At 42.5% G+C, this 25,394-nt stretch overlaps 1 protein-coding gene across 1 annotated transcript; it reads left to right on the forward strand.

The window, feature by feature from the left end:
* Window positions 1–541: 541 nt before the first annotated feature.
* C8H10orf143 (chromosome 8 C10orf143 homolog) lies at window positions 542–21,171 on the forward strand. The gene is made up of 4 exons (XM_075935243.2): window positions 542–749; window positions 13,028–13,192; window positions 13,309–13,374; window positions 18,261–21,171. Exons 1-4 carry the CDS (start codon window positions 675–677, stop codon window positions 18,288–18,290), a joined length of 336 nt encoding a protein of 111 aa, XP_075791358.1. The 5' UTR covers window positions 542–674; the 3' UTR covers window positions 18,291–21,171.
* Window positions 21,172–25,394: the final 4,223 nt, after the last annotated feature.

Here is a 25,394-nt window from a genome sequence, read left to right on the forward strand (position 1 = left end):
AAAAAAATATAACAACGTGTGTCTCGAATCATGTTGTAGCACCACCAGCTATAGCAACTAGTGTAGACCAGCCCTGCTGAGAGCATGTCCAAGCAACATCGTGGTTAAAATGCTCGTAGCTGCTGGCACTTCAACAGCTGGCTACTACACTGATATGCATGTGCAGAAAGGCGGCTTTGGGCAACACTTGAGTCATTTGCCAAAGCAAGGAAGCATTTCTCGGGTTACTGTAACATGTAGCTGACAGCCGCAGGTAACTATGGAGCTGGGCACGCCAGGGTCCCCGTTGCACGCACACTTTGTTGCTGGCAGGCAATGCCCTTTGCAAAGAAGAGAATGTTCGGGGGCGGGGTGGAGCGAAACCATTTACAATGGTTTGCCCGCACAGGCCGCTCCGCAAACCAGCTGCTGCGCGGGAGCGCGTTTGCCAGCCTGTGCTCGCGGGCAGCTGTCCCTGCGCTTGGCCAGTCTCTGTGCGTAGTCAGCAGCACCAGCCGCCGCGCCCCGCTTCCCCTGGCCAGGGAGGCGGGGCCGACCCGCCCTGTCTCCGCCCAGCCGCCCGCCCCAGGACTCCCCGGGCGCCCGGGCCCAGACCGCGCGGTGGCTGCGGAGAGCCGCCGAGCAGCGCGGTAGCAGGAGCGGGGTAGAGAGAGCAGCGTCTGGCGCCGGGCCGCATGGAGCTGCTGGCGCCGCACACGCGGCGGCGGCGGGGGGCGCTGCACTCTCACGAGGCGGGAGAACCGGAGCGCGTAAGTTCCGCCCGCGGAGGGAAGGGGCCGTGCGGAGGCAGCGCTCCTGCCCCGAGGGCCTCGCGGTTTCCAGCGGCCCGGGCTGGGTGGTCCGTGCCTCGGGGCGACTACGAGACGCTGCCGCCGGCTCCAGGGGCACATTACCAGGCCCTGCCCTAGTCCCGGAGCGCTCTGCCGCCGCCCGTCCCCGAGAGGCGATCGCAGTCGCTATTGCCTGGCTGGGGTCCGACCCAGTGTTGTGAGCGCCTAGCAGCTGCAAAGCCCGCACTTCCCCTTTCGGCTAGTGGGGTGCCAGCTCCTCCTTCACGCCAGCTCGCTCAGTGTCCACGCAGTTTGCAGCCCCCCTCCTTTTTGTTGAGGAAAGGCGTTGAAGTCAGACATGTAAGCCTTCTGCTTCTCCTTGGGCAAATCACTTCCTGGATCCTGACTCAGTTTCCCCAACTGCCAAAGGTGGACAATGATCTTGATCTCTTTTCATTATGGAAATCAGTTACTTGAAGGGATTAATCCACCAAGGGCTTTTAAGTTTCGAGCATGTTTTGATCCCTTCTGTTAGGCCTTTGGTGTATATTTGGCCCTTAACATCCAGGGATGTATGATGCGACTGGGGACCCTGCCTGTAACATAAATTTCTATACCCAATATTAATTATATGTTGTGCCCATTTTTGCAATCTTTGTGGAAACTAGTTTCATAATTACAATTCTAGTCCCAAAGACATTTGTCTTTGTAACTTTAGTCACGTCTAAAGTTCCACATCTGCATGTTTGCAAACTGCTTGCAAGACAAGAAGCAATTTGTGCAAAAATTGAAGGACTGAGTCCTTAAATCAGGAAAAGCCCTACAATGCCTTTTGTACAGAAATTAGTGTGTTCTAGAGAAGTGAAATAGGAGTATTTGTGTTATGATAGAGTAGTGTTCTAATTGCAGTAGTTATTGCCTAACCTTGAGAAGATATTGATATTAGAGATTAAAGAGTTGTGGCCATTTTGCTCTTGACATTTGCAGGAGGAACAATGGAAAAGTCTTGTTTATTTTGCTGTAAATTAATTTTTCATTAAGTAAAATACTATATGATTGGAGAGATCCATTATAGTTAATTGGAGACATTTCTCTGAATTTAATGTGCTTTGGATTAGGTCTCATGTGAACTAAGAAGTTTCTGACAATTAGAAATGTAGTATATTAGGTGAAAGGGATAATGAGTTGTGAACTTTCTGAGCTATATGCCACTGACTATTGGAATTTGAGATTATTTGGCTAGAGTTTTAGCTGTTAGCCCCCTAGTGTTAGTACTGAAATATTACTGAACTCTCTGATGGCCCAACCCTACAAAACCTTCAACACCAGTTGCTTTCATTTGCATGTGAATGTGTTTTCAGGATTAAACCCTAGCTTCAGTATTTATGTATTTGTTGTTAGCAAAAATAAATTTGTTAAAATTGAAATAGAATTGTGTTTACTTTCACAAGTAAACAAGTTGGGACGAGTTGGGATTGGTCCTGCCTAGAGCAGGGGGCTGGATTTGATGACCTCCTGAGGTCTCTTTCAGCTCTATGGTGCTATGATTCTAAGTACAGCCCTGTCATTGTTAGAAGCTGATGGGTTTTTTTAGATAAACACCTAATGATTAGGATTCCACAACCTCCCTTGGATGCTTGTCCCAGCACTTAACTATTTTTATAGTTAGTGTGTTTTGCTCTGCATATGCATGATATTGCTGACCTTTTCAATAAGAAAACTGGTAAGATTTGTTGTGACTTCTGTCTTCTTCCTTTGCATTACATGGCTACCCATCCATCACTTCAGGTTCCTGGAATCCATTTAATGCAGAAGCAAACATAATTTTAAGCTGGAGACAAAAATTATATAAGGTATTATGGCCCCAAGCCCAACAGCAGTTTAATAGGCTCACTGTGAGAAAATCATCATAAGAAAAGAAACTGGACTAACAGAAAGTGTTATTTGCTTATTGGCGGAGTTCTGAACCTCTGCTCATGTCCCAGTGTATTCAGTCACATATAGCAATCAGTATCACACAACTCTGCTAAGGGATATACATACACATGAACATTGATAACCATTCAGTGGTGAAGCCAGAAAAATGAAAAAGCTATTCATCAATCACCATAATTGGGTGTTGGTTCAGAACTGGCCATCTCTTCCTCTACAACAGTGGTTCCCAAACTTATTTATACCAGACACCGGCAAACCCATTCACGCACTTTTGGCGGACCAGCAACTTTTTATTTGCACACTTGCATACTCACTATGCAAATATTTAACATGCAAATATAAAAATAAAATGTTGCTGGTCTGCCAAAAGTCCCAGCCCCCAGAACCCCCTCCCAGTGCCAGCCATAACCCCTAGAGCCTACTACCCCCCCCCCCCAGCGCCAGCCACTGACCCCAGAGTCCCCTGCATCCAACCTCCCGTGACAACCTCCCACCCTCAGAACCACCCAGTGCCAGCCCCCCATCCCAAACGCTCAGTGCCAGCCCCCTCCTCACCACCAGATCCCCCCCTTCCAGCCTCCTGTTTCCAGAGCCCCACTGCACCCAACCCTCCCAGAGCCTTCCCCAGTGCCAGCCCCCAGTTTCTAATATTAGCCCTGCCCCCAGAAGCCCCCAGTGTCAGCTCTCCACCCCAGATGTCCTACTGCGTCGCAGTGTCAGCTCCCCATCTCTTTCAGCTCCCCACCCCTTAGAGTTCCCCAGTACTAGTCCCGACCCAGAGCCTCCAAGTATTAGCTTTGCCCCCAGAGCTGTCCAGTGCCAGACCCCACTTCTTAGAGCCCCCAACCCCAGAACCCTCCAGCACTAGCCCTGCCCCCCTTATCTAGCCTGCACTACCTGCGAGCTTAGTGCTGCCACCTGGGTTACAGCTGGTCTAAGGCTACCCTGCCTGGCCCTGGTTGGCTGAGAGGTGGGGCAGGACATGCCTCTCCCAACAGCCGCAGCAGGAGCGGTGAATCCCAGCTCCCAAAGCCGAGGCAGCCTGGCAGCCAGATGTCCATGTCCCGGAAGTTGGGAACTGCTGCTCTACAATACTGACTGGGCCAAGCAAACATTGCATCACTTATACTGATTGTACATCACCCAAGACGTGGGCTTGCAGTGGGCAATAATTAAGCAATTGAATTAAAACAGTGGCCCATAGTGACTGCCTAGAGCCCATACATGGGCCCCAATCCTAGCCCCCTTATAGCTCATAAATATCCAGCAAATAAGCCATCTGAGCCCTGTAGAATGGGAGGGCAGCACTCAGGTCTGCCTTGAAGACGACTGCTGGGATTACTCATGTGTGACTCTCCTGCAGGGGAGTCAACAACCACGCCAGACCCCTGGGTGAACTGTGGGGGGGAGGCTCCTTGCTCCCAGAAGGGGCGGGGCCCATGCAGCACTCCAGCAGTGATTTAAATTGTCCCACACTGCAGTAGAGGCAGCAATGGCCAGGAGCCCTGAGCCTTTTAGATTGTTGGTCCCCAAGGCAATTGCCTTGTTCATGCTTCCTCCCCAGCCCCTTCAGCGAACCTGCTCCATTGGCTCTGTGGGCAATTAGGTCCCACAGTTCTCACAGGATGCTAGTCAGTTGTACAATGGAAATGGTACATCATAACCAAGTCTTGCCTCTTTTGTTAGAAATACCTTCCCCCATGTACTGGAAAGCATGCTACTGTACTAGAGCAGTACACAAAAGTTTGCAGACTTGGAGTGCATTCCTACCAAGCTGCCAGCATGCAAAATTGCTTTACACACTACTTCCCATGATGGGATGAACATACCCTTATTTTCCTCCTCTTTTTGGTAGTGAAATTTAGGAGCAACTAGCAAGGTTAATTTATATTGCAAATTCATGTAAGGGTCCATGAGTGCTAATGAACCTTAACAGGAGAGAATAATCTTTAGCCATTAAGAAAAAGGACATTGTTTACCACCCAGACAAAGCATGTTGATGCAGATATGTAGCACCATACAGTCAGAAGAATGCAACAGGACATATTGTAAAACAGTGATACAGTAAACTTCCGATAATCCGGCACCTTTAGGACCCAGGGGGTGCCGGATTATCAGATATGCCGGACTATCAGAAGGGGGGGCTATGAAGGGTCTGGGGTGGGGTGGGGGAATGCTACCCCAGGCCCCCTCATAGCCCTCCCTTCTGATAGTCCGGCTCTGCCCCAGGAGTCCCCGATTCAGCCGCTGCTGGTCAGTTTCAGCAGTGGCTGAATCGGGCGCGCCTGCAGCAGAGCAGCTGGGGTGCTGCTGGGTTGGTCCGGTAGCGCAGACCCTTGGCACCGCGAGACCAACCCATCAGCACCCCAGCTGCTCTTGGAGACCCCTGGGGCAGAGCAGCTGTGGTGCTGACAGGTTGGTCCCGCAGCACCGATCCTCGGCGCTACTGGACCAACCCAGCAGCACCCCAGCTGCTCTGCCCCAGGTGTCCCCAAGTCAGCTGCTGCTGAAACTTATCAGCGGCTGACTCCAGAAAGCCAGAGGCAGAGCTGCTTTGCCCCCGGCTTCCTGGAGTCAGCCCCTGGTCAGTTTCAGCAGCGGCTGAATCGGGACGCCTGCGACAGAGCAGCTGGGGTGCTGCTGGGTTGGTCTGGTAGTGCCAAACCTCAGCGCTGCGGGGACCAACCCAGCAGCACCCCAGCTGCTCTGTCCCAGGTGTACCCAAGTCAGCTGCTGCTGAAATTGACCAGTGGCTGATTCCAGGAAGCTGGGGCAGAGCAGCTCTGTCTCAGGCTTCCTGGAGTTAGCCGCTGGTCAATTTCAGCAGTGGCTGAATCCGGGACAGCTGGAGTGCTGCTGGGTTGGTCCCGCAGCCTCAAGGGGCAGCGATTCTGCATCTACCCTGCAGCACTCCAGCTGTTCTGCCCTCTGCTTCCCGGATTCAGCGCTGGTCAGTTTTAGCCGCGGCTGAATCAGGGAAGCTGGGGGCAGAGCAGCTCCAATGGTCCGGCTGCCCGGAGCACTTCTGGGTTCCTGATGGTGCCGGACCATCAGGAGTGCTGGACCGTCAGATGCCGGACCATCGGAGTTTTACTGTACTTAGACCTCAGTGATTCCTAGCCATATTAGCAATCCACATTACCTAAAGGATCATAGCACAGGCAGTTCCCGACTTACGTGGATCCGACATAAGTTACGAACAGGGCTTTTCTCGCCCCAGAGGACACGGACTGCGGGACCTCACGGTCCCGCCGCCTGTGTACTCCGGGGCGAGAAAAGCTGCTCCGCGTCTCCCTGGTCTGCAGACCAGGAAGACGCGGAGCAAAGCCGTGGAGGGACTCGGGCAGCGGGGCAGCCCAGGCGCGCCTGGGCTGTCCCGCTGCCGGCTTCCCCCGAGGCTTTGTCCCGCTGCCGGCTTCCCCCGAGGCTTTGCACCGCAGCCCCAGCCCCTCCGCAGCTTTGCAAAGCCTCGGCGGAAGCCGGCAGCGGGACAGCCCAGAAGCGCCTGGGCTCGAGCCCCTCCGCAGCTTTGCTCCTCGTCTTCCTGGAGACCCCCCAGCAGACTAGGGAGACACGGAGCAAAGCTGGGGAGGATGCGGGAGGGACCGCGGTGCATCTCCGCAGTCCCACTGTCCGGGTTTCCCTGGTCTGCTGAGGGGCGCAGCTAGTGCGCCCCCCAGCAGACCAGGCTTTTCTCGCCTGGGGTAGAGCAGCTGGGGCTGCTGGGTTGGTCCTGCAGCGCCGCTCCTCAGCGCTACTGGACCAACCGGGCAGCACCCCAGCTGCTCTTCCCCAGGTGTCCCCAAGTCAGCCGCTGCTTAAACTGATCAGTGGCTGACTACAGGAAGCCCGAGGCAGAGATGCTCTGCCCCGGGCTTCCTGGAATCAGCCGCTGATCAGTTTCAGCAGCGGCTGACTTGGGGACACCTGGGGAAGAGCAGCTGGGGTGCTGCCCGGTTGGTCCCTGCAGCGCCGCCCCTGCGGGCACCTACCCGGCAGTGTTCCAGCTGCTCTGTCCTAGGCGTCCAGATTCAGCTGCTGTTGAAACTGATCAGCAGCTGATTCCAGGCAGCCCAGGGCAGAGCAACTCTGCCTCGGGCTTCCTGTAGTCAGCCGCTGGTCAGTTTCAGCAGCCGCTGAATCTGGAAGCCTGTTCCAACTTACATACAAATTCAGCTTAAGAACAAACCTACAGTCCCTATCTTGTACGTAACCCAGGGACTGCCTGTAGTATGAATTCATTGTTTCATTGTGCTATTGAAGAGAGAGATTATTCTCAAAGCAAAATGAGTGACCAAGCATTATTATTTTATGAGTTACAGTTGGTTAATAACATAGTAAAAGCATCAAAATTGGTTAATAATTAACTCACATAATGTTTTAATATCACATGCTGCAAAAAGCCACAGGAGATGCATTAAAAAGCCACTTGCAGCTCGCGAGCCTCAGTCTGAGTGTCACTGCTGTGAAACAAATGTCATCTTCCAGATTGCCAACTTTTATCTCACTAGGACATGTCCCCATGTAAATGTCCATACTATTTTGAGGCTTGCTGTCATTATGAATCAAGACCCTGGGAAGAACAATTGATACAAGTATTGGCCAGACTTGTAAGCTCCACTCAACTACCATTCATGGCTGCACCCACAAACCATAAATCACCCCATATATGCTACAGAAGCAGTTGTTAAACCCACAGGATAGGAACCAATGACAAGAGGTGGTCTGGCTGCACATCCCCCCCCGTCTAAAGTTAACATCTGTCACAAGTTAAGAGTCTTAACCCTGGTCTACACTAGGGAATTTCTTTTAAAATAAGTTCCCTTATTTCAAAATAACAAGCAGAGTGTCCATACTAGGGATGTAATAGTATAGTCAATTAACCAATTAATCAATAAGCAAAAGCTGATAGGTTAATCCTATAGACTACAGGCATTTCCCTCCCCCCACTCTTGCCAGTACATTTTTTAACATGCTGGCCAGCAGCCCAGCTCAGTTCTGGCTCACACCAGGTCCAGAACGTACTCCTGCTGTGACTCTGCATTTAAAGTGTATTAGGAGCCACACAGGCAGGCAGCCTGGCTCAGTTTCAGCGCATGGTGGGTCCAGGAGCTCAGACCCACCTTAGACAGGGGCTGCTGCCACCCTGTTCTACTGCCTCTTTATCAGAGGCAGCAGCACTGAGAAATAGGCAGCCAGTCCACAAGGGAAGCTGGTTTTTAAATTGGCTCAACTTGTGGACCAGCTTCCCGCCTGACACCCTGCACTGCTGCCTTTGATACAGCGGCCCCCGGGGACTATTGAATAGTCGACTAAGATGAGGTTACTTGACTATTCAGTTAGCCGATATTTCACATCCCTAGTCCATACTACCAAGCTCATTATTTTGAAATAAGGGGTTGGTTATTTCAGAATAATAACTCCTGCTTTTCTTGGGGAATAAATTGATTTTGAAGTAGTTATTTTGGGAGTTATTATTCCAAAATAAGTTATTTGAAATAATTTCCTAGTGTAGACTTGCCCCAATTGGTGTATGTACCTACATGTGACAATGATGTATGTTGTCACAACTGCTTCCGCAATGCTAACATATTTGAGTGAAACATTCCAGTCACTAGAACAATATTCAGACCACTAGGGTCTCTCTGAAAACATCCATGATGCTGTCCTTCTAGCAGCCATGTTGCCTATGATCAGAACAGAACTGATATAGAGTTCTATTAAGTGGTCCTACATATACTGTTATTAGCTCTTACCCTGGCAGACACACATGCTTCTATTGACACACCTTTTCACATTATTTGTTCTGACTTTGCATCTTGTGACATTTCATTTTGTTTTAAAAGGGAATGTTGTATCCTATCTAGTTATTCTGAGGTTATGTCTACACTGCACACTTATTTTGAAATAAAAGAGTTCATGTCTACACATCAAGCCCATTATTTTGAAATAATTTTGAAATAAAGGGCTTCTTATTCTGACTCCTGCAGCCCTCATTTCATGAGGAGTAAGGGAAGTTGAAGGAAGAGTGTTCTTCCTTCGACTTCCTGCTGTGTAGACAGGGCCAAAAGTCGAGTTAAGCTAGTTCGGCTTTAGCTACCCAGTTAACGTAGCTGAAGTTGTATATCTTAACTTGACTTTAGCCCGCAGTGTAGAGGTACCCTGAGTGGGTAAATTTAGTCTATAGGCAGTTTTACTTCTCTCTAAATGGTACTGATGAACGAACAGCCCCGCTTTTGTTGGTATTCTTTCTTATTGCCAGTTGGCAATACTAACAGTATTCACTTGCTACTGTCCTACTTCTGAAAATGTGAGTCTGTTAGGAGTTTATCATTGTATTCTCTGGATAAAATTTTTAAGTGTATTGAGTTCATTTCTCTAATCAAATTCATTCCAAAAAATTGTTTCTCTCCTCCCAAATTGTGAGCATTTTTCTTTATTGTGAGTGCTAGGGCATTCACTTTGGGGAAATTAACAGGAGCCTCAAGACAACTTGTGTTTATGCTCTTATTCCATTGACTTACCATGCCTGCTAGAGTGTGATAGGAGTAACAGCTAGGGCTGTCAATTAATTGCAGTTAACTAATGTGACTAACTCAAGAAAAAAATCATGATTAATTCCAGTTTTAGTTTCACTGTTAAAGAACAGACTACTCATTGAAATGTATTAAAAATATTTCAGTGTTTTTGTACATTTTCAAATATGTTGATTTCAGTTACAACACAGAATCTAATGTGTACTCTACTCACTTTATATTTTAATTGCGCTTGTAAAATGATAAACAAAATAGTATTTTTCAATTCATCTCCTACAATACTGTAGTGCAATCTCTATCTGATAGTGCAATTTACAAATATAGATTTTTTTGATACATAACTGCACTAAAAAACAAAACAATGCAAAACTGTTGCACCTACAAGTCCACTCAGTGCTACTTCTTGTTCAGTCTATCACTCAGACAAACAAGTTTGTTTACATTTACAGGGGATAATGCTGCCCTCTTATTTACAATGTCACCAAAAAGTGGGAACAGACATTTTCATGGGACTTTTGTAGCTGGCATTGCAAGGTACGTGTCAGATATGCTAAACATATTAGTGTGCCCTTATATGCTTCAGCCACCATTTCAGAGGACATGCTTCCATGCTGATTTTGTTTATTAAAACTGCATTTATTACATTTGTGACTGAACTCCTTCTTTCTTCTAATCTGCATGTATTTATAAGTGTTGTACCTGCATTCTGCTATTTATTTCACATTATAGCCATTTCAGATGATGACCCAGCACGTCTTGTTCATTTTAATAACACTTTCACTACAGATTTGACAAAACTCAAAACTGGTATCAACGTAAGATATCTAAAGATAGCTGCAGCACTCCCCGCAAAGTTTAAGAATCTGAAGATTGGTCCAAAATCTGAGAGGAATGAGGTGTGAAGCATGCTTTCAGAAATCTCAAAAGAGCAACAGTCCAGTGCGGAAACTACAGTGCCTGAACCACCCAAAAAGAAAATCAGTCTTCTGCTGGTGGCATCTGACTCAGATGATGAAAATGAAAATGTATCCTGTGCACAGCTTTGTTTTGTTATTAGGAATGTTAGCATATAGTCGTTTAAATGATTAACTGATAAAATGATTAACTGATAAACATGGGCTTATTGGTTAATCCACATGACTACATGCACTCCCTCCCCCCTTGCTGCCAGCTTTTAAGTTGGCTCCCCACAAGTACCAGATCCTGCGGAGCTCCTCCTTCCCCTCCCCCCCCCCCCCCCACGTCCGTACACTGCTGCCTCTGATACAGAGGCAGCAGCGCAAAGAGTGAGGGAGGCAGGCAGAAGCCGGTACACGCGAGAAGCCAGCTTTTAAGCCAGCTCCTTGCACATGTCCACTCCCCCCTCCCCTTGCTGCCTCCCAAAGTGGCAGGGGCAGGTAGGCGGCAGCTGGTGCTCAGGGGGAGCTGGCTTTTAAGCCTCCATGTTAGCAGCGCAGGATGGCGGGGTCTCCCCAGAAGTGGGACCAAGAGCACACTGTCTGCTGGCTCCTCCCCTGTGGACAATCAAATAATCATGTAACCACTAAGATTTGGTGCAGTTACACGATTATTATATTAAATAATATCTAATATCCCTAATTGTTATCTAGCAGAACATGTCATTAGCATGGACAGATGTCCTCTGGAATAGCAGTCGAAATATGAAGGGATATATTAATCTTTAGTGCATCTGGCATGTAAATATCTTGTGATAGATGTTACAAAAGTGCCTGTTCTCACAGTCAGGTGACATTGTGTACAAGAAGTGCAAAGCATTATCTCCTTCAAATATAAATAAAGTGGTTTGTCTGAGCAATTGGCTGAACAAAAAATAGGACCGAGTAGACTTCTAGGCTCTACAGTACTTGCAAGGGGGCACTTCTCTGGCTGGCAACTCCTCCTAGGGGCTGGGTCTCAGGGGCCAGCCTTGGCCTTCAGGTGGTCTGTGGGGGAGGCTCTGGGGCTGGCCCCAGCCTCCAATAGCCCCCCCCCCCCCATACAGTGGCCTGCAGCTGTTCCAGAGGCTGCAAGGCTCCAGGGGCTTGCCCCAGCCTCCAGTGGCCCGCTCTCTGGAGCAGCTGCAGGCAGTGGGGGTGTGCTGGATGCTAGGACATGGGGTAGGAGGTGTGGGTACAGGAGTCAAAAACAAAGAGACACCTTAGAGATTAACAGATTTATTAGGGTATAAGCTTTCATGGATGAAACCCACTTCATCAGATGAATTGGAGTTTACAGACGCATGGGTGTATATATAAGGACAACAAAAGAAAGAGAGAGTACTTGTGTAAATGAGGCTAATGGAATCAGGGTGAGAGTGGCTCATTCACAGCAGTTGATTTGGAAATGTGGATATCAAGAGAGAGGAAACTGCCTTTGTATATAGTGCATGAAGTGATCATTAGATTGAGCTCATGTTAGCACCATTCATGGTAAATGAACGGCCATTCTGATGCGCTCTTGCTTAGTGGAAGCTAGGCTTTCTGAGCGGCTGACCTGTTGGGCATTATTAATTGTAAACTTGGTATACCCTGCATTAATTGGGTTCTGTCCACAGTCATAATTGATTTATTGGTTGTTCCTTCTTTTTTCACGAGATGATGCTCTGCTGTCATAGAATTTGAGGATAGTTTAGCCTTCTCTGCTGCCAACTTCTCTAGAAACTTCAAGTTCTCTTGGCATCAGTATGATAAGATTTTGTCAGCCAACTACTCTGTATGCTAAATTTCTTCACTGATATTAAGTATCTTAAACCCCAAAAACAATACCTTGAATTTATTTTTGATAAGCCAAATTTCTTATGATGCATAGCAGTAAATCACTTTTTCTTTTTATCCTTCATCTCATATATCTTGCTAGTTATGTTGCTGTTCTGATATACTATAGCTTTTAATAAAGGACAAATTCTACAACAACAAAGGCAAGAGAATGTTTTCCCAGTGGGGGGAAGCCTGTCTTTAGAGGACCTTCTCAGATTTTCTTATTAGATTATTCACTTTCTTAGTACAATACATATTTTACTTTTTGATTTACCTCCCTTACAAATATGCTTTATTCCTCAGTAGTGTTCATGTTTCAACTATCCTCCATTGAGGTTCCTGGTGTATTGATCCATTTTATTTTTACATAACAGGATTTTTTTATACGTATTCAAATCTTAAATTTAGTTTCCATGCTTCAGGAGCCTGATTAGTTTGCTGGCAAGTCATCTCCTGCCTATGCAGTTCTTATGCTACTGGGAGAGACAGAATATTTGACTTGACATTCATGATGAAGATTGACTCTGTTAAGGGACAGAATTTGTATCTTCAAAGCAATCTATGCTAGTGGGCCAATATTTAACACTGATCAACACTGGGGCATGAAGAGGAAAATGTAGAATATTATACCATGATATTATATATCAAAATGTTGTTATTCCTAAAAATAAAGTTGGTTCAAAAAGATATTAGGGAAGATTTTCAAAGCCAAGTTATTTAGAAGCATAAGTCCTGTTTTCAAAGATGACTTAGAGATTCTGGAACCTAAGTCTAATTGAAAGTCAATGGGGCTTAGCCTCTGGAATGCCTATGTCATTTCTGAAAATGGGACTTAGATGCTTTTGAAATTTTTACCCATCCTCATGTTATTCTGTAAAGCCCCTCAGTATAATTGGACTATGGAAATTTTGTACACCTGAGAATTGAACTCAAGATTTTTATCTGTTACAGGTTTTCAGGATTTTTTTTTTTAAATTGCAGTGAGCTGTGCTTTATGAGGATAGCTAAATATTTCATTTTATTCTTTTAGAAACGAGTATGCAAGAGTTTAGAGACTGTTCCAAATGAGAGTGATTTTTGCCACCAAGTAAATGAATGTGCTATGGATTACTGGACTATGGAGCAGGATTGTAAACAGAAAGGTTCCACAGAACAATGTATTCCTCAGGCTACCAAGGAAAAGCGAAAATCAATGGTATGTTTATATCATCAATAGTAACTATATTAGTAGAATATGTTTAACATACATTTTATTATATATTTGCAAGTGATTGCTTTGCTGAGAATTTTGTGTATGTTTTTGTTAATTAGATTTTTCAAAATCATGAAAGCAAAGGTACTGCCCAGCCTTGCCTCAGATGTATTGCAGGAGAATCTGTAAGTATATTAACCTTCTTACTGTGACATAAAAGACAGATTTCTTCTTAAATATTAGATCCATAAAACATAAAGTTAATAAAAATCTCAATTACATCTCAAGAAAAAAGCATGTAAATAAAAAAGACAGATTGATTTAGCTTTTCCATGCTAGCAGAGTAAAACTAATACGTTTCCAGCATTAGTTTGAAAATATAGAGCTTGCAAACACATTTTTCAAATTTGCTCTAAAAAGTAGAGTTTACTGAAGTAACTGAATACTTTTAAAGTAAAAATAATACCTAATTTCCTCTTTTCCACTAGTATTTCTCCTTAAGATAGCTAAGAAAAGTAGAGTTCCTGAACAGTTTATTCAGATTTTTTGAAGGTTCCTCTTTACTATTTTTAGATATTGAGTTGAGTAGTACAGCTATGGTGTGATGCTTTGAGGGTTCACACAGGCCAGTAAGGCATTCTGTCACCTCCTGCCCTGTGACTTTGGCAGCCTCTGTGTTATACAACTTTGGCTCAGAGCCCTGACATTTGCAACATGCTCAAAGCAGCATGTTCTCCCCCTGCCTTTCACTAGCCCAGTTACTCATTGCAGGGTGAGCCCAACATCCTTACAGTTCGAGTCTCCCCAAAGCCATTTCCCCTGCAATGTCCAGTCTCTCTTATTGGATTTTCAGAGAAGTAATGCTGAGTTTACTGCCTTCAAAGAACCAGCCCAAAAAGCTTGTAAGGCTTGCTAGAGTTACACTCAGTAGCACCTACAGATCGTTTATAGTAAAACTAAAAGTAAGTTTCTTAAGAAAGCATAGGTTTAAGTCAGGGGTGGGCAAAATATGGACCGGGGATTGGATCTGGCCCACCAACAGCCTGCAGCCCATTGAAAGCAGTCAGCTGCGGGGGCCATGTGCATCTCTGCATGGTGCTGCTGCGTACTTTATGGGGTGGGAAAGGGCTGTAATAATTTTTTATATATTTAAACTAATATTTCCCATCATACTGTTTAAATGTGAATATATAGTTCTACAGTAAACAAAGCAATGAATTCACAGTGTTGTGGCTGTTTTGGTAATGATCACTAATTTGGTGAACTACTGAGGTCTGAGTATCACTCATCTAGGGTGAAATTGTGGAGCTGGCAAAATGCCCATTGACTTTAAGAGGGCCAGGATTCCATGCCAATAGTCAAAAGTTGTAACATTAATGGTCAGCATTGAATTGAGTTTTAACCATCTTTTTTAAAAAAAATTAAATAAAGAAGCCTGTTATAAATCTTAGTCCATTGAGGAATAAGCATCTCCTGTAAGGCACCTGCAGCCAGATTTTTAAAAGTATGTAGGCACTTAAAGTTGCATAAACTTTTACTTGGATTTTCAAAAACATACAAGTTTGTAACTTAAGGTGATTTCAATGGGAGGCAGGCACGAGGGATGTTAAATATTTAGTAATTGAATATTTGCTAAAATTTGATGCGGTTACACGATTATTCAGTAATCTCCGGGGGCAGGGCCGGCAGCCAGTGTGCTCCCGGCACCACTCCAGGGGAGACCCTGCCACTCCATGGCTGCTGCCTCTTGTGAGTTGGCAGCAGCTGCTATCTGTGGGAGCTGAGCTTCCCACAGTCAGAGGTTGCACCAGCATCCCATGGAGCAGCCTCCCCTGCTCCCCTTCTCCTCCTCTCCCACAGCTTTGTTGATCTGGTGCTCAGGGGGAGACGGCTCCTGCCTGCCCTCCCCCCATACTACCTCTGCATGAGACAGCCAGGGGGGCAGGTGGCTCTGCAGAGCCCGGACATGTGGAGAGCCAGCTCTCCACGCATATGGACTTCCACCTGACCCCTTCACCCTCTGTGCTGCTGCCTCTCTATCAGAGGCAGCAGTGCATGGGAAGCAGATGGCTCCAGGGGATCCAGTGCTCATGGGGAGCCAGCGTAAAAGCCAGGTCCCACCTCATCCCTCCTTTGCTGCCTCTTTTCTGTTAATCATGTAGTCAGCTATAAGTTGACATCCCTCATAGGCACCTAGGTATATTTGAAAATCTCAATAGACACCTCAGTATGTCTGTAGGCTCGTACATATCTTTTAAAATCTGCCCTTGACTGTCTTCTCATCCCACTGAAGGCACTGAAAAATTAACTAACTTGAATTACTAAGTTTTGTAAGCTTGTGTTGTGGACATGCCTTTCTCCACATGAAGACTTCAAAGTACTCCTTTGACTCAAAATCCCAAAATTGTTTTGGGATGTTAGAGAAGTCAGTCTTTGACCTCTAACTTTTTTAAATGGCTTTCAGAATTACAAATGCCAGCATTAATGTTAATAAGATTCTTCGGTTTTAATGGCTAGTGTGAAACTAATTTTTGATTAATTACACAGTTGCAAATTAGTACTGGAATACATTATACCCAGCTTTAGGCAATATTTGTATATACATCTTCATTTTAAATAATTTCTATTTTGGCAGTACTCTTAGAAATGTAATAGTCATGTGCCTCTCTTCCATAAATTTTATATCAATAAATGTAAGAACAAATTTGAGGGGAAAAAACATCCTAGGTAAAATTTAGCCCTGATGTAAGTGGGGTTGCAACTATGGAAGGCTAATACCATAGATGATCTGTTCATTTTGTTCTTAAATTTAGCACATTCAGTAGACAGCTATCTGATAGTGGAAAATAATTTTCTTTAACCTAACCTATTCTTATAGCTCTAGTTTTCCTATATCAGAACACCACAATTCCAAAATTGAAGATTTGTTTCCCAATGTATATTTCTGTGTGCAAAACATAAGACTTTCAAATTATACCTGTACAGGGTTTCCCTTTAACTCTTCAAGGTTTAACTATTCATCCCTAAATGGATAAATACTTTTCCTGGTTAGAGCAGAGCAATTTTAAAATGTCTAGATCAAGTGAAATTATAATGCCTTCAGTATGCCATGAGGTTATTAGGAACAAAAGCATTTATCCATGTTTCATACAGGAAATCAGAGTGTCAATGGAAGCAGAGGTCCAGGATTAACATGTAATGGCATTGACATGGATGATTGAAGATCATTATGTATAGACTCACTCATTGTTTTTTCTTTGACTAATCAGCTACTTCTGGTCAATATCATAAAAGAAGAAAACACATTTTGATTAGTTCATCAGGAACCAAACTGGTACATTATTTTCATTTGTGAAATCATGTGAAAACATTGTATCAGACTACAAGATAAAGCATAACAAAGATGTTAGTAGCTCTACTAACTACTAACTTTTTTCAGAGTTTAAACTTAATCTTAAAAGATTTAAAGAATTGTCATTCACTGAGATCCTATTTTGAGACCCTCTAAAGTAATTACCCTGGAAGTAATGCTCCAAAATGTGGCTGTAAGGAAGAGCCCAGATGTGGGAAGAGATAAAACATGCCTCCCCTAATTTTACAAGGAATAGCATAACATATGTTAAAGTACATTCTACAGTTTTAAGCCGAGTACAAGTGAATTAAAATAAAATGTGGCTGTTAGAATGGAGTAAATCAGACAAAGCATAATAGGCTAAGACAACCCTTTTGTGGTTAGTTGTGGGCCTATTATTAGCATTGTGTTTTGCACTGGGAAATCTTGATTTTATGCAGTTCATGGGGAATGTAAAGAACTTGAATAACACCAGCAATTCATGAACATTGCTACTTTTAGGTCTGAGCTTACAAGTATAAAGAGGATAGAATTCTAGCTTAAACTGGTTAGCTAATATAGGAAGATAACAAGGTAAAACTTAAGTTTAAATACTATGCCATGAAAAATGCAACTGTATTAAACTAATATTGATGATGGCCAGGAGAAGATTTTATTTCATTTAAAAAATTATTACTCTTAAGCATTCTTTGGACTGGCTTTTGAATGTGAGAGAAAGAAGTGGTGGTGGGGAAATCTTGTTTATATAGGAAACCCTTGCTATTCATGGCGGGTACATTCCTGCATCCACAGCAAATGGCGAAACTCACAGATATTAGGAGTGGTGGCTCCCAGACCTGATGGTGAGCTCTCCACAGTTCCTGAACTGACCCCGGGGGCAGGGAGCCCTGGGGAACTCATAGCAGCTACGAGGAGCCAGGGAAAACTCACAATGGTTCTCGCAAACTGCAGGAAACTCTCCACAGCTGCCAGTGAAATCCCCGTGGCTCCCACTTTGTCATTTCAGGGACATTTCAGCCATATTATGGGCTTCTAGAAGAAAAGAGTCTGCAAAGCAGCAGTGTTCAGTTTTTAACACATGAGAACATGAATGTGTAAAGGCTGTACAGCTGGATTTCTGCCCCTTCCCAGGCTGGGACAGGAGACAGCGTATAGATGGGGAACCGTGAATAGCGATTCCATGAATCACATGGGTCTCCTCTATTAGGTTACACAGTGAGAGAGGGTCATTTTTTTTATCGTCATGTAAAATATGTACTCAAATAGTTTATTCAGTCCTGTAAAATGTATACGTATAAATGCATGAGATAATTTAAATTAAGTCCCCAGCCGGAAAATAAAACCTTATCCCACTTGTACTATTTTTATTAAATATATATTAGCACAGTCCAACTTCTACCATGTGCTAACATAATTACTAATGAGATGTTAAAATTGTCAATATATTGTATTATTTGCATGGATAACATTTTGACTTAACATGAAAGACTTATCCAAAATAGAGCCATGTTCCCAATAAAAATTACATTGAAAAACTTCATTGATTATCCAGATTGATTCTTTGTCCACTATGTCATTCCAGATGATCAAGGTATGATGCTTTTAGTTGTACACTGTATATCTCTCTTTGTCCAATGAGTTTCATTGCACAATGACAAAAATGCTACAGCAGTTTTAAATTCCTTTTGTTTTGTGACATGTGAAACTTTGTCATTTCAGGGACACTTCAGCCATATTATGCACTTCTAGAAGACAAGAGTCTGCAAAGCATCAGTGTTCAGTTTTTAACACATAAGAACATGCATGTGTAAATGCTGTACAGCTGGATTTCTGTACACACCCATTCAATTAACAATGTGGATTTCAGTTTGTTATACTTTATGTAGGATGATACAGGTTGAACTTCTGTAGTCTGGTACTCTCAGGACCTGACTGGTGCCAAACCAGAAAATTTCCCAAACCACAGGAGGTCAATATTGTCTAGCAGAATTACCAACACTTCCATTCCTTAGAGGGCTCTTAGAAGACATTCGGTGTAAAATAGAGCTTAATAACAGCACAGAACACTGAGACACAAGGCTGCTGGCAGTAAACAAACTTTATGGGGATGTGGGAAACTTGGCCACATCCATGGTAAGTTGACATCCAGCTAACTAAAATCATGCCATACCCCAGATGTTGCTGGACCATAGGGTGCCAGACTCGAGGTTCAATCTGTATGCATTATGTTGTGGTTTTTAATACATAAATCCATATTTCTTTGTTTTTATATTTTAAAAATTAATTCTTTCAAAATAACTTCTATCTTGAGCCTTCCTTTCTACTTCCTGCCCAAGGCCCTTCACAATGTCTAATGTTTCATTCAGACAAAGGTCTAAAGAAAGTAATGAAAATAGGTTTGATTTTAATTTGTTATAAAAGTTTAGTTAGCCCAATGTTGGTCCTATCCTCTTGTTCCACATTCTGTTCCTTTTGGGTCCCTCTTTGGACACTAGTATGTGACCATCCTTCCTCAGATAAGAAAAGGGACTGCATTTGTGTCCCAGTACTGTACAGAGTGACATAAAGTCAAGGTTCTCCTTACACACACACTCACCTCATACGCCTGATCAGGGGTCAATAACAATCTTATCCTAACCTTGCACTTTTTCATCACTCACCCAAAACATATCACCCAATCAGTTTAAGAACTTTCCACTTGTTTATAAATAAAAACCATTCTTTATACACAAACACACACATTTCTATGAAAGAGAAATATTATTTTTGCAACACTCCTGCATGTGAAACTGAATGGTAGCACCTGTGCTATGCAGTTCTCTGCTTAAAGACACAACCTGTTTGCCATTGTTTGACACTAGTGGGGAAGACTCACTTGTTGTTGGTTTGGCTTTGGAGAGCCTTGTTAGAATTAACATGTTTGTTTAAAATGCCATAAACCATCTTAACTGGATACTGGCAGCGGCTGCTATTGTTTGAACATTAATCTCCATTACTTGGCAGTATTAATTATTTACATTTTATTTTTATCGTATGTCTTATATAACATTTTTCAGGCTCTCTAACAAAAGGGTTCAGTAATGCCCACAGAATGAGGGTTAAATGCAATGTCCCAGGATTTGCCCTAGGAGGAATTCACTGGTAGAAGGTTCTTGTGCAAAGGAAACATCACCAGCATATTGGTCTCCTGCCTGGGAAGCTAGTGGGCATGGCTTCAGCTCTTTTTGGCTGTGTCATAACTCCCCAGAGGTGCACACAGAAAGAAATCCCTGAGCTACAGTTGTGCTCAGCTGCCGCTGAAGGGAGGACTATTTTGAGTGCCATTTGTGGAAAGCAGGAGTTATTTCGAAATAACCAGCCCCTTATTTCGAAATAACGGTCTTGGTAGTGTGGACTCACTGCTTGTTATTTCAAAATAAGTTATTTCAAAATAACTCCCTAGTGTAGACCAGGGCTTACACCAGCACAAAGAAGGTATAATATACTAGCAAATCAGACTCGCAGTATTTTACTTTTTTCATACTGTCTCATCCTTTAGTGTTTCAGTGAAAGTGTTATTCATTTGAATAAACTTATATGTACTGAACTTCTCAATTCTATAATTCAGGAAGTAAATTGGATAAAATCATAACTATACATCAATTTCAGAATAGGTTGTCACAAAAATAGTTATCTTTTGCACTATATAGCAGCAGTATGAGACCTCTGCATTTAGGAATAATACTAAAAAACTGTAGAAGAAAAAAAGCTTGCCTACCTAAATTATGACAATTACAAACTGCTCTACTGTGAGAATAAACAAAATTATTGGGGACATAAAGATTCTTTAACTAAATTAGAGAATGAACTCCTTCCAGTCTGTTTCAACTCTCACCTGCCCTGAGTCCCTGATGTTCTTCCTTTAGCTTTTCCACAGGACAGTCCCTGTTATTCAGGATGGTTCTCTCTGGAAACAATATAATTTCCCTTGATTTTCATGAACTAGAAAATATTGCAGAAATTGAGTGGGCGACTTTATTTCCATATCTGAATCTTTAGAGGAACTGTAGGATGCTTTGCAGTGTGTTTACATGCTGAAATAATTTTGAAACCCCCCCCCCCACCACCACCACCACCACCTATGGAATATAAAATGTGTGTCTAAACAGGCCAGGATGAAAATCTTTGAAAATGGGATTTTAATGTATTGAAGACTCGTAACAATAGTGATATTTTTAAAATATATTATATTTGTCATCTAGTTCCAGGCTTGCAATCAGAATGGTAACACTGTTGTAATGAGTACAGACAAATACAGATTTGGCATTCTTCAGAACAGACTTGTGTTAAATTTGCATTAGAACCACACCATTGTTGTTTTGAGAGCTTTCCTTACCATATATATCACTGTGGTATTTTGGTATTATTGATAATGTTATATACACTGTATTTCCTAATATTTATGCTTTTGTACACAAAGAAACCTATGAAGAGGTACACTTGCATATGTACAGCAATACAGACTTGTTTCCTGGTTTTAATCCAGATATAATTGACCCAATCTAATATTTTTATCAAATCTTTTTTAACTTTGTATTTGTATATTGCTGTTCACAAAAGCAGTAACATAAAACACCACTTTGGCTTAAAAGTGTGAAAGTCGCTGTTTTTCCTTCATGTTTTCATTCATAATCAAGTTACACTCTTCAGATGTTTGAAGTGGATAGGTAAATGTACACCATTTTATTTTGTACACCATTGTGGAGCCAAGGGCCATTTCCTATGCGATGCCAGACAATTCATCCTCCATCCCCACAAACATTTCCCATCGTATAATTCAATATGAAACTATTAACCTTTTCTAAACAAGCTCACTTCACCCAAGGTCTATTTTAGTAAAGTCCTAACAATTTCACTCCTACAGTCTGGGCCAGTGTCAAAAGAAAATATCTCCAAGACGTATACAAGAAGGCTGCCATCATAATGTTCACTTAACTGTTGCTTTCTTTCACAACTTTGTGGATGAACCACATGCTTTTATAGTGTTCAGCTTAAGCTTCTTTCCCCAGGAGGTTCTGTTGTGCCTAGAACAGGTTTCCTTACTGCACAAACATACCAACTGTCATTTTCTTCAGGTCTCCTCAAAGGAGAACCCACAAATGTACTTGCTCCAGGTCTCTCATTACACAAAAAAGGGCTTTATATCCCTGCTTCTTTCCCCATCATACATTGTTGCAAGACTTAAAGATCTGGGGGAATTACCAGTCCCAGAATGCCCTGTGCCTCATTTCCATCCAAACAGCAGCAGCAACTTGACTTTGAGCTCTAGAGACTTATAAATTAAACTGTCACTCTTATCTGATGAATGAGAAAATATGTTTTTTAAACTGATATATTGGCTTGCATTCATTCCAGTTCTGGTGCAGATTTCTTTAAAAAGGAACCTCAAGAAAGAAAACATTAGATTGATTACACTTACCTAATTTTTTTTCCATTTTAAAATTATATCAGAGTATTATTTATTTGTATTATTGTAGCAATTAAGAGCCCTAGTCAAGGATCAGGATCCTATAGTGCTATGCAAATGTGGAACAAAGTCCTGAGAATTCACATTCCTGAAAGAGGAATAACCTTAAAAATATTAATATTTGGAGCCAAAATGGGAGATATAGCTCCTGATTTTCATTTTGTGTAGTCATTTACATCGGTGTACAGAAGATGCAAAACTATTATATAGACCATCACTTGACAGGTTTTTTGGTTTTGTTTTGTATTGTTTTTGAGAATGGGGTCTTTTGAAGATTGAAGAAAGGATTCTTATTTGGTTACATTTCACATCCACTTTGCATGGATGCAAACTAATTACACAGCATTCAAGATAAAAGAATCAAGCCTGTACGCTGATTTGAGCAATTAAGAGGGGCTGATTCAAAGTAAGAGTAAACAAGAAAGTGCCATGGTGAGAATAATATATTTTTATGTTAAGGAAGAGTTCTCAGTTTTCTTTTGTTTTTGGGGACAGGGATAATTATCAAACTGCACTGACACTCATAATTATTTGGCTGGATGGTGCTGGCTGTTCATGAACCAGAGTCATGAAAACAAATTCCAGTGAATAGACAATTAGAGCCATTTTCATGGGCTTGCCAATGCCAGAAATTAATACAAAAAGTTATATACTTGAAACTTGAACTAGAGTCATGCTGTAAATCATTAAGGTGACCTTTTAAATGCAAATCCAAAAGCAAACTTAATGTTGATAAACCTGTCTGTTTGGCAATACTGTAAAACAACATAATGTAGTTGCGGTATATTTGTCCTACATTAAGTAAGTCACATTTCAATAACTTCGTTTTATATTAATTTCTCATTTAAAATGCACAGTGCAATAACAGCAAGTCTAACATATATTTCACCATTAATCCACATGGAATGACCACAAAAGTTAATGGGAGTTTTGTATTAAAACTATTGGCCGAATATAGTCCTGATGAGTAGACATTTGACTGATATAGAACATTATTTTACCATAGTAATTTCTGAAAAGAAAAACTATAAAGTTTGTACCAATTGAGTTATAGATGCTACTCAAATATTTAAGTACCTTGCTAAATCAGGGACCGGGTGAACATGCTCTGGTTCTTTTTTTGTTTATATCAGACTTGAACAATGAAATCAAAGTTTTGCAGCACCTGCTGAGGTATCAAGTATTTTCCAAGTCCCGATTCTGCTCTGTCACACACTGAGTGAATAACAGAAGTAGTGAATCTCTCTCATACTCATTTTGGAAATTTTTCAGCTTGTTTTCTCAGTTATTAAGGCTGCCACAAAAAAGACATGTCTCTGTCAGGCAGATACAGCTAAAATCAGAGAAGGAAAAGAGAAAAACACAAAAATCTAACTGTTGTGATGTGGGTCCAGGGTTCTCCACATCTCTTTACCAACTATGTCAGTCTCCAGAAAACAGCCTGCAATAGTTTCTACTGGTGAGCCACAGGAAGAGAGTAGGTATGACGAGGTAATTCTAAGGGTCTAGCTTCCCTAGTTCTCCAGATCTTTTGGCAACAGAGTTCATGCCAAAAATAATCTAAATGGAAAGTAACACACAAAAAGCCAGCTGAAGTATTTTTAAAGGTCTGAAGTCACAACTGAGCCCCAATTTAGCCTAACCATGTCTACACTAGGAAACAATTTTGAAATTATTAAATTTGACTTAAGAACTCCCAATTTAACAAATTCGAACTAGTGTGTCCTCACTATGGGGAAGCATCAAAATTAGTCCCAACACAGGCTCCATTAATGTGGACTCACTACCTCCGACTGGGAGCCCCAGGAAGCACTCTGGGGAGCTGTAGGAGGCTTCTGGAGGCCAATAAGCTTGAATTAGCGGCATCGGAGCATCCACATAAATACTGTTTCAAAATTACTATTTCGGAATTAGCATTACTTCTCGTGAAAAGCAGAAATATAGTGTTCCAGTACCGCAGCCTCCTATTTCAAAATAATGGGCATGATAGTATGGACACACCGCTTACTAATTCAAATGGGGGGGGGGGTATTTTGGAGTAAGAACCTAATGTAGACAAAGGCCTAGTGATGCAGCCTGCATTGATTTTTCCATTCCACCTTAGATTGTCTCTCACTTTAATTTATTGTTAGCGGTCACAGACTTGTAGTTATTTTACTTCAGAATCTGATATGTGGAAAATAATATTCAAAAAGTGGATAGGAAAAGATCTAGTACCTAAGGGTGCGTATATATAGCACAGTTATTTCAAAATAAGTGATGTTATTTCGAAATAACAGTGTGAGCATCTACACAGAAATTCTGTTATTTCTAAATAAATTTGAAATAACTGATGGCTTATTCTGACTTCTGTAAATCTCATTCCATGAAGAATAACTCCTATTCCGAAAGTCGTACTGTGGATGTTCCACTGCTTGCTATTTTGAAATAGCTCCTCCCCAGGGCCATTCAAACTAATTACTCCCCAGTGCCTCCTGGGGCTCTAAATAAAGGTAGCATGCCCACATTAGAGAAGCCTGCCTCAGACTAATTTTGAGGCTTTGCTGTAGTGTAAACGTGCTGTTTCGAAATAAGCTATTTCGGAGGATTTCTTCTGGAATAGCTTATTTCAAAATAATGGTGCAGTGTAGACGTACCCTGACTTGTGTTAAGAGAACTACCTGGGTGAGATTTTCAAAGCAACTTTTGTTCTTTAGTGGAAGATATGTAGCTAAATCCACTGCCCTGTTTCCAAAAATCTTGACTCCCCTGTTTATCTTCAGATTACAAATTGTTAATAAGGGTGAAAAAAAATCATATAACATGATTTTAAAATCTTATATATCAGGCCAACACAACTGAAACTAGCAAAATCATCAGAGGTTATTTTTCCCCATTAAACTGAAGCTCAGAATATCTGACAATCATTTGGCGAGCAAGATCTCTTTAAAAATAAATACATTCTTTATAATCTTAAATCTAGCAAAGGATTAAAGTCAAGGAAGAAATGTTCAAGAAAAGGTTTGCTGTCAGAGATGCTTATGTTTGTTCTGGGCTCAAAGACTCTCCCCTAGACTTGGCTCTTTCTCCTGGTAAAAGGATCATCCAGGTATATTTCACACACACTGTTCACCCGGAGTGTAACAGATAATTAGCTATGAATTTGTAAGTTTATTTTCAATTGGGGATACAAAAGCATTTGGGAGAGTTCAAATCTCTTTCAAGGTCTCCATTGTAGAGCTGGAGCAGTCAGCTAGGCAGACCTACACCACCTGCTTTTAAGTGCAAGAAGTATGTCTTTGACCTTACTATATCTAGTGGAAGAGTATGTGTATTTATAAAAATAAATCTAAAACAAAATACTCCCC

Source organism: Pelodiscus sinensis, chromosome 8 (genome assembly GCF_052426305.1).
Source record: "Pelodiscus sinensis isolate ZL-2025 chromosome 8, ASM5242630v1, whole genome shotgun sequence".
Taxonomy (NCBI): Eukaryota; Metazoa; Chordata; order Testudines; family Trionychidae; genus Pelodiscus; species Pelodiscus sinensis.